The sequence below is a fragment of the Pleuronectes platessa genome, chromosome 9 (genome assembly GCF_947347685.1).
Source record: "Pleuronectes platessa chromosome 9, fPlePla1.1, whole genome shotgun sequence".
NCBI classification, from domain to species: Eukaryota; Metazoa; Chordata; class Actinopteri; order Pleuronectiformes; family Pleuronectidae; genus Pleuronectes; species Pleuronectes platessa.
Genome location: NC_070634.1, coordinates 15380051 through 15389885, shown reverse-complemented (window position 1 = coordinate 15389885; position 9835 = coordinate 15380051). Strand labels below are relative to the sequence as shown.

The 9835-nt window shown below is 39.6% G+C and overlaps 1 protein-coding gene across 1 annotated transcript; it reads right to left on the bottom strand.

Moving 5' to 3' along the window:
• Nucleotides 1–794: 794 nt before the first annotated feature.
• On the bottom strand, nucleotides 795–9403 carry cope (COPI coat complex subunit epsilon). Its single transcript, XM_053431205.1, has 10 exons — nucleotides 9247–9403; nucleotides 9019–9081; nucleotides 8804–8904; nucleotides 7517–7669; nucleotides 7022–7075; nucleotides 6581–6662; nucleotides 6247–6402; nucleotides 4678–4746; nucleotides 3195–3269; nucleotides 795–1085 (listed from the first exon to the last, which is right to left on the bottom strand). Exons 1-10 carry the CDS (start codon nucleotides 9346–9348, stop codon nucleotides 1032–1034), a joined length of 909 nt encoding a protein of 302 aa, XP_053287180.1. The 5' UTR covers nucleotides 9349–9403; the 3' UTR covers nucleotides 795–1031.
• Nucleotides 9404–9835: the final 432 nt, after the last annotated feature.

Genomic DNA, 9835 nt, shown 5'->3' with positions numbered 1-9835 from the left:
AGCAAGGAAACTACTGTGACAAGACAATGCCCCACCCAGCAGAACCAACCTCAGTCCAGACCACCCTGCTGAACCCGTGCCTGACCAATGTCCTTTTCCAAGGTCCTAAAACTAGATTTGGACAGAATGTACAAGATGGAGGTTGGAGGAAATATTATTATGAATAGCATAATCTCTACAAATCTCTGTAAATTCCCTACAAATTGATAAATCTAATTACATAGACCCAAATTAATAACTTGAGGTTTATGGGGATGTAGGAAGTTCCACAGCTTCCACAATTTACTACAAGGTTTCTGTTTTAAACACCTGAGACATGGAAATAATAATACATATATGTAAACCCAAATAATTTAGAGTAAACTTAAAGTTTTTTGGAGCCACGTGGATCTGGCTGCCTTGAGCAGTTCTCCACTGTTCCTAAATGAAAATCTAGCCCTGACTTAAAGCTTCAGTGTGTAGAATTTAGTGACATCTAGTGGTGAAGTTGCATGTTGCAGCTGAATACCCCTCCCCTTCCAAACATGACAGGGAACCTGTGGCAGCATTCATTTGACATAAAAACTCAAAAGGGGTCAAATTGTCCAGTTTGGACTGTAAATATGAATTATATAAATATAAAGGGCTGATGAAGATGATTAGACACTTGTGAAAACATCACTAAGATTATTTTATATTCAGTTTCAGCCAATAGATCATTTTCACTTAAATATTACACACTGGATCTTTAAATTCTTAGAGTCTGCAGATAAAACCTATTTTGTTTGTTCATAAACCATAAATCAAACACATCACACGTATTAAACATTTATTAATATTTCGAAGGAATGCTTACATTACACAGATGTTTCGATTTCAATAAGAGAAATGCAAATTTAGAAAGAATGCATACAGAGGGAGACATGTGTCATCTATAGCCAAAGTACATTTACATTGTATTGTGTGTATGTTTGTAAGAGGGACAGAGTGTGTGATCCTCATGGTGTTAAGCTTAGGTCCATTGTTGAGGCATCTCAGCAGATGCAGATGTCTCACGCTGTAACAGTGGGGGTGTACTGCAACACTAGTCTGTCGTACTCATTCTCCTGCAGAAAAATAAAGAGCAGAAAAAACAGTTGGACACCAGGGAAACATCCGACCGTAGCAACAGCTGTGCATCGTATGGTTTGTTTGGTGATGGTCTAACCAGCTTTCAGCATGTTAATGCACATCTGCTTGTGTGTGACTACAGTGCCTTGCATAAGTATTCACCCCCTTTGGACTTTTCTACATTTTGTCATGGTATAACCACAGATTAAAATTTATTTCATCGTGAGTTTATGTAATGGACCAACACAAAATAGTGCATCATTTGGAAGTGGGGGGAAATATTACATGGATTTCACAATTATTTACAAATAAAAATCTGAAAAGTGTTGAGTGCATATGTATTCACCCCCTTTACTGTGAAACCCCTAACAAAGATCTGGTGCGACCAATTGCATTCACAAGTCACATTTGCAAGTCACATAATTAGTAAATAGGGTCCACCTGTCTGCAATTTAATCTCAGTATAAATACACCTGTTCTGTGACGGACTCACAGTTTGTTGGAGATCACTACTGAACAACAGCATCATGGAGACCAAGGAGCTCACCAAGGGATAAAGTTGTGGAGAAATATAAAGCAGGGTTAGGTTATAAAAAAATATCCAGAGCTTTGAACATCTCTCTGAGCACCATAAAATCCATCATAAGAAAATGGAAAGAATATGGCACAACCGCAAACCTACCAAGAGGAGGCCGTCCACCCAAACTGAAGAGTCGGACAAGGAGAAAATTAATCAGAGAAGCAACCAGGAGGCCCATGGTTACTCTGGAGGAGTTGCAGAGATCCACAGCTGAGGTGGGAGAATCTGTCCACAGGACAACTATTAGTCGTCTACTCCACAAATCTGGCCTTTATGGAAGAGTGGCAAGAAGAAAGACATTGTTGAAAGGGATCCATAAAAAATCCCGTTTGGAGTTTGCCAGAAGCCATGTGGGAGACACAGCAAACATGTGGAAGAAGGTGCTCTGGTCAGATGAGACCAAAATTGAACTTTGTGGCCTCAATGCAAAACGCTATGTGTGGCGAAAACCCAACACTGCCCATCACCCTGAGCACACCATCCCAACAGTGAAACATGGTGGTGGTAGCATCATGCTGTGGGGATGCTTCTCTTCAGCAGGTACAGGGAAACTGGTCAGAATAGAGGGAAAGATGGATGGAGCCAAATACAGGGAAATCCTTGAAGAAAATCTGATGCAGTCTGCAAAAGACTTGAGACTGGGGCGGAGGTTCATCTTCCAGCAGGACAATGACCCTAAACATACAGCCAGAGCTACAAAGGAATGGTTTGGATTAAAGAATGTTAATGTCTTAAAATGGCCCAGTCAAAGCCCAGACCTCAATCCAATAGAGAATCTATGGCAAGACTTGAAGATTGCGGTTCACAGACGGTCTCCATCCAATCTGACTGAGCTTCATCTTTTTTGCCAAGAAGAATGGACAAACCTTTCCATCTCTAGATGTGCAAAGCTGGTAGAGACATACCCCAAAAGACTTGCAGCTGTAATTGCAGCGAAAGGGGGCTCTACCAAGTATTGACACAGGGGGGTGAATACTTATGCACCCAACAGATGTCAACTTTTTTGTTCTCATTATTGTTTGTGTCACAATAAAATTTATTTTGCACCTCCAAAGTACTATGCATGTTTTGTTGATCAAATGGGAAAAAGTTTATTTAAGTCTATTTGAATTCCAGTTAGTAACAGTACATAATGGGAAAAAGTCCAAGGGGGGTGAATACTTATGCAAGGCACTGTATGTGTGGTGAAGGCAATAACATTCAGAGTTTAATGCTCTCATTGGCTTTGCTCCAAGGTTACCTGCTGCCCGGCCATAAAAACAACCAAGCCCGGTATTATCAGATCATCAGAGTAAAGGTTATGAACCAACAATTTTCAGTGGTGTCTGATGTTTCATGATTTTCTCCTCATGTAATTTGTGTTGATATTTTTTAAAGATAACCAATCTACTAGTTCAGAAGCAGTCAGTATAGTACTGCTGTACAAAAGTTATGAATGGATGTTTAAATAACGATTAAGGAAGTCTTTCACAATTTGAGCCGAACAAAGAGCAATGAATTACACATTCTGACGCAAGCAAGTTACCTTGGCTAAATAGTCCTTGAGGAATGGATGAACTCTGTGTGCATCTTTCAGCTGAGAGAGGTACCGATTGGTTACCTGAGGACAGCAGTAAACAGATCACATTAAAATATAAACTCACAACAGTGTATAACAGTGTAAAAGCCTCATAAACACGGTTTTAGAAGACTCTTAAAACAGTAGAACAAAGTAAAGGTTATGAAGGCTTGTCAAATAAAAACAACTGTTTTCAGGAGCTGAAAACAAACATTCCTGTATAAAATATAATAATTCAATGATCTGAGTGATTGTGATTAGTTTTGAATAAGCAACGCTGGCTTGGAAAAATTATACGACCATCCAAGTTGAGTAAAAATGTACGTTTTTTTTTTGTGATTCCAAAACAACAGCTGTCGACACTGAGCCTCAGGTGAACTCTATCAGCTGACATTACATCAGACAGTAGAACTAACAAATCCAGATACATCAATGGACTAAATAACTGCTTCTCAGACCAGTCAGACCTGAAGAAACCTCTTGAAGGAGAGGTCAATAATGGAAATACAACAAAGTTGCCCTCAATTCAACTTTTCTTGGTTCACTATGTGACCTGGTTCAAACTCTTTCTAAGGCCATGATGTACTTCAAATATTGCTGACCTGCATCTTCGGGTAAAAGATGTCACATGATAGCCCCAGTGGGCCCCGTACACATGCCTGAGCTGAATGTGGTCACACATTGCTCCAGCTGTTATCTGGCTGACAGCTGTGTACCATCTTTGATGCAAAAGTGAACCTGTTTTGCTTCAACTAACTAATATCTATACAACCATCTAGCGTAGAAAACAATGTTTAATCGTTTAGTAAACATTTCCTATTATTCATCTGTGTTTGAAAGTGTCCAACTTGCTCCGTTTGTTTAGGAGATTTAAGAAGATTTGTGCAATATGAATGCAAGTTGAAAAATTATTAAACCAAATGACCAAGAAAATGAACAGAACTTGAACGTTTACATTGTTTATCTTAGATTTAAAACTCCTCTCAAAGGTTACTCCCTTCTACCGCTGAGGATCAGGCTTGTTAGTGAGAAAATGTCCACATTATCGCAGTTAACCTTGAGGGAGGTGTGCAAATCAGGGGTTATCACTGTTTTCTTAGCGCTTAGAGGTCAGCGGTTAGAATTATATTGCATTACCATCAACTACATCAAATGATTATGAGTCTTAATCTCATGAACTCTGAGTTCAAGGGAGTAAAACTCACACCCAGCACTAAACTAGGAAATATGCCTAGAAGACACTTTTTAAGATGGAAAATAAACCCAGTCAAGAAATTCCTTGCTTGAATGCATTTGCCTGGTTTAATCAAAGCAAAAATACAAAACTGCTGAGGGGAATTTTGCACTCATATGCTCTATTGAACGAGGGTGAGCTTGTCTATAGGAAAGTGGAAATCTGAAGGCTGCTAAGACGGCGAGGTTGTTAACAGATTGGAGTCCAAAGTCTCACCTCAGGAGCTTTGCCCAGGTGCTGTGTCAGCACTATGAGGTTGATCAACGTCTCAGGGTGGCTGCTGTCCTAAAAGTAGGAAACAGAAAGACAGAGACGACAAGTCAGTGTGAGACTAAAGGTTAGTTTGTACTTCTGATGATAGAGCTTATGCTGTAAGTACGAGGAGCTGCCTCCTCTACACTGCAGCGTGACGTGCACCTCTGAGAAATGTAGCTCCTCGTCTCAACGCAAGTACAGGAAATTCACCTTCCCTCTGCTTGAGTCAAATCAGTGGTCTTATACTCCATCACCTCTGACATGTTCTCTACTTTCTGTGTTGATACACCGAGTTTAAGTTGCCATTTTTGGAAGTTCACAAAGAAACTCAAGACAGTGGAATTGAAACACCACTGGCAACTAACAGACACAAGTATAAATGCTCACAGAAGCGAAGGGTTGATGCAGAAGAAAAATTGTCTTAATAGAAAATTTGGAGCTAGATAATAAAATGGAATAGTACATTCATACAATACATATTAAGCTTTATTTCCTCTGTTATATGTGCAGCAAACAGTGTGGTGCAGGGAGCCTTTGTGCAGTGATTCAGTTCAACACTACCTAGGAAGAGTTGCTCCAAAAGTGTCAATTTCTGCATGCAAGTGTCAAATGTCTGATATTTATTCCATTCATCAACATGAAATCACTTGTCTGGTTTAGCTCTTTAGAATGTGAGCCCCTACAACATTTATATACATTTACATTACTTTTGTTATGTTCTGCATGCTTAATTAGCAAGAGATAAAATCAAGCAATAACCATAACTTTGTAAAAGTCTGACCAGTTAATACTGAAGTATCACACAAAGCATCATAAACCTGGAGTCTACTTTATCTCATAAAGCAGGATCACCAAGTTGTCAAAGCTACCTGGATAGCAAACATGGTGTATTTCATAAAAGGATCTGAGACACTTCCCTGAAGATCAGTTAAACAGCTGATTTAGTTTTAAGCCATTTCACAGTCACCTTTCTCACTGTCTGGCTAGCTCAGGCCTCATACTACTGGTAAACATGTTGCAGAAAGCTGTGACTTTTACGACCACAGAGCAGAGCATACCCACACACACACCCTGGTCAAACCTCATCCAGTTATAGATAGAGCACAATAACTGTAGACCACAAAAGAGTGTGTGTGGAGCCATCTGCTGTTACAATGCAAGCAGTGATTCTTTTTTTTTGCTGTGCCAATTTTAACATTATGTGATTGACGGAGCCATTCAACAAATAGGAAAGATTTGGCCTTATTTCTGATTTCTTAATGCCACTACAAATACAAGCCTGGGGCACCCAGTATAATTCACTAAAAAGTATCATAATTATCATCATTTCAAGTTGTAACATCAAACTGAGTGGATGTTCAGATTAGCTGGATACATAAAAGAGTTGCAATTGAAGAATATTATCATATCAAAAACTGTCTGGATAAACAACTGTCCATGTATTTACATCCAGGTTGATAACTAACCCTAGCCCTGAGAGAAAGAAATAAAACAAGAAAGACAATAACAAAGATTTATCTTTCATCTAACCTTGTCGAGGGCCTCCTGCAACACTCCCTCGGCCTCCTCCCACTTATTCTGGGCCATGTAAGAGGCTGCCTGCCCGTTGAGTAGCAGCGGTGTGGATGAGTACTTGTCTGACATCTCCTGGAAAATGTAGTAAGCATCCTGCAGCTTCTCTCCACCCTTGAACAACAGGCGTGTGAGTCAGTGACCACAGAATAGTAAGCAAATATAATGCAAACAGAAACTTGATTAACTTGTGTAGACAGAGCTGATATCCAAGCCACTCTATTGTGTACAGGATAGACATGGATTAATCATACAGCTTTTAATTATGAATCAACTGATATTGTCCACTCACCACAGCAATATTAACCCAGGCTGTGGCCAGCTGGGTGAGAGTAGCATCTTCATCCAGCTCCTGCATCTTCTTCAGCTCTTTTCTGTCAATGGGGACGAGAAGAGAGAACAAATCTTCATTATTGGAGGAACACAGCTCCAATTCAAACATTAAGTATTTGCTTTTGTGTATAAAGGTTAAAACCTAATCACATGTACTGTATGTTCCTACTGTAGATTTCACAATCAAAAATATTTCCACCTTCGAAGGACACCATTAGAGATGTCGCGAGAACTAATACTTTGCTCACAAATCGATTCCAAAATAAAAAAAATTAATTCTGTTTGCACACCGACCATAAGGAGGTCCCACTCCTGACTATCAAATATATGGTGTTGTGACATTTCTAGAAATCCCTGACCCAACAATTCAATATAAATCTTGCACTGCTTGCTTTCATACCTTGCCAGATCAACACGGTCCAGACTCAGCAACACCTGAATGCTCATGGCCATGCTGAAAAATAAAAAACAAATAGGTCAATTTCCTCAGTTTTCAGAATTAAGAAACCTCACATAACCCACAGAGAAATGAGGAGCAGATGTCGTCACTGAAACTAGAATTAACAAAATGATATGTATTTTACTAAGAAAATTTGTCCTGTAAAACAAAGATTGTACATTTTCTCTGGGACGAAGAAGTTTCCTTAAAGTGCTTTTGAGAAAGGTAAAGTCTCTATTTAGAATGTATATATCTGACTGACAACAATGATGTCGTTTTATGTAATGTATATGAAACCAGGTTGATTTATAACAAATAAAATGCACATATGAAATTTGCTTCATTATTTTTGATAGATGAATAGAAGAACAAATTTAGTTTTCTTTGCAGATACATTTGTTTGAGATCAGTTTGGTTCGTGACATGGTTAAAAGTAAACTTTAAACCGCTTCTTACCACTCCAGGCTTTCTCCTTGGTGGAGAGTCCGCAGAGCAGAGTCTGTGTTCGTCTCATGGTGGTAGATGGATGCAGCCATGAGAAGGAAGGTGGTGTTGGCGGCATCCATACTCTTTGCCATCTTCTTATCTAAATCATCCACAATAGCATCCCTGCAAAAATATTGAGACAGAAGGATTTTGATTATCAGGCTCTAAAACACAAGAGAATTCTTTAAATCACACTAAGGTAGAAGACACAAAAATCAGCTACAAATGCTGTTCAGTTACCTCTACATGAATTGGGTGATATATTGAGCATTTAAAAGATACAGAATTGGTTGTTGACCCCTCTCAAGCAGAATGCAGTAACCCTGATGCACCTTTGATTACTTTCTTTCAAAGAAAATAATCTGTAACACAGGAGATGTTTGAAGATCTACTTTTAAACATTGAGAAAGACAGTTTCCCAATTTGGCAGGATAGTTAAAGTATTATATTCATATCAAAGAGCATATTTCACATGAAACTGTGGCTATCATCACAAGTCGAAGTCTCACATGGATAACTTGTGGATCTATTCTATCAAATGGTGCCGTATGTAATACACCAAGGACAAGAAAAGCTGGAACGACACAGGCATTGCTCTATCACATGTCATCTGAGGAGACAAGGTGTTAATCCATAATGTAGGAGAACTAGGTTCCACTTGATGCTTGAGTCAGACACATGCAATGTTCCTCTAAGTCATCTCTGCTCTGAAGAAACAGAACTCTGACACTGACTGATCGATTCCTGCGTTAAAGCTATAAATAGACGTGTTGAGTCTGACCGTCTGTACAGCATACTGACAAAGTGTATGTTACATTTTACACACGTTGTTAAGCTCAATGTTTATTTTAGAATCTAGGACAAGACGGTCTTCTGCACAATTTAAGTTGCCAACTAACTACCAGTAGATGTTAGCAGGTGTTAGCGGTCACCAGAGGAATTTAAGGACGTTACCTCAGTTGTGCACCGTAGCGTCATTATGTGTTTTGGCCTTGAGGGTACGCTGAGGCTAGAGGTAAATCTGACTGGTTACTGGTTTGTATGGCAGCATTATGAAACCAATGAATCCCACTCAGCAGGTCAGACATCATTGATGCTTGAGTCAGACACATGGAATATGATTGTCATAGCAGTAGCTAGCTGTGAATGGATGTGTAGAGGCTGACCATCTGTACAGTATACTGACAAGATGTGTGTTACTTTTTACCCACGCTATTGAGCTCTATGATCACCTAAACGTCAAATGGAGGCTCTAACCTTTTGCCTTCACTTGACAGGTACTCTGCGAACAGCTTGACAGCTTGAAGCTCAGGGGATGAGCTGGCCTTGATGTCCTCCAGGACGACAGCGTACTTCCTCTGCAAGGACACACAGAGATCAGGATGAGGCCGTTGAGACTATATGATGGCGATACATACACAACAACTCACAGCTGATGACGTGAAACTCAGCGGAATGGATTGAACGCTCACCTGGGCGATGTATGCTCGGTACAAAAACATGTCCCGTTCCGTCTCCTTCTCTGGCGACGACGGCTGCGAAGACAGAAAACACAAACAGCAGCTAAATACACCTTATTGGGCTGCGAGAGACAACATTAGCTAGACCAGTTAGCATTTTAGCTCGTGGGCGCAGTGTCCGCTCCTTTGAGCCACAGAGGCACAACATGGACAGGCCAGCTGTTGAAACACGTCACCTACCTTCACCTTCTGAGCCTCGTTGATACATTGTTGATAACTGCCGATGTAATAAGCGTTTTTGACATCGAACAGCTCGTCGACATCATTCTGCTGCGCCGCCATGTTGACAACACACCACTTCCTGACACGTAGTAAAAACACGTCACCTTCCTGCCCGGTACCGAGGATTGTGGGAGACGGAGTTCAACGACGTGCAAATCATTTTTCGTGGTGGATAAATGTTTCCCTTGTAAGCAGAATGTTTGTGTGTGAATGTTGTTGATTAGTGTTTCAATAAAACATATTTTATAACATTAGGATTTATAGTTGATTGTGGGGAAATAATTATGTTATTTCAAATATATGAGAGAGAGTAAACACATACATACAAATTGTAATTTGTGATGTATACATGTATTTGTTTGAATATCAATATCATGCTTAGGATAGCTTGTTAGGTAAAATGAAAAATGTATGAATGTATATCTAGAGTTTGAGCACTGCCAGACAGTGAGGCCCAATCGAAATTGTAAGGATATTTTTTTTTCAGGCTTTTTGTTATTATACATTTGTTTTTGTTTTTAATTTAACAAAAAAATATATTTACCTC

Bases quoted from the DNA above. Each gene is read 5' to 3' on its own strand.
- cope (XM_053431205.1), bottom strand. From the start codon at position 9,348: ATGGCGGCGCAGCAGAATGATGTCGACGAGCTGTTCGATGTCAAAAAC. The intron at 6,663-7,021 runs GTATGAAAGCAA...CCCCATTGACAG, and splicing joins GACCGTGTTGATCTGGCAAG to AAAAGAGCTGAAGAAGATGC. The intron at 1,086-3,194 runs GTAACTTGCTTG...ATTTTTCTGCAG, and splicing joins TCAAGGACTATTTAGCCAAG to GAGAATGAGTACGACAGACT.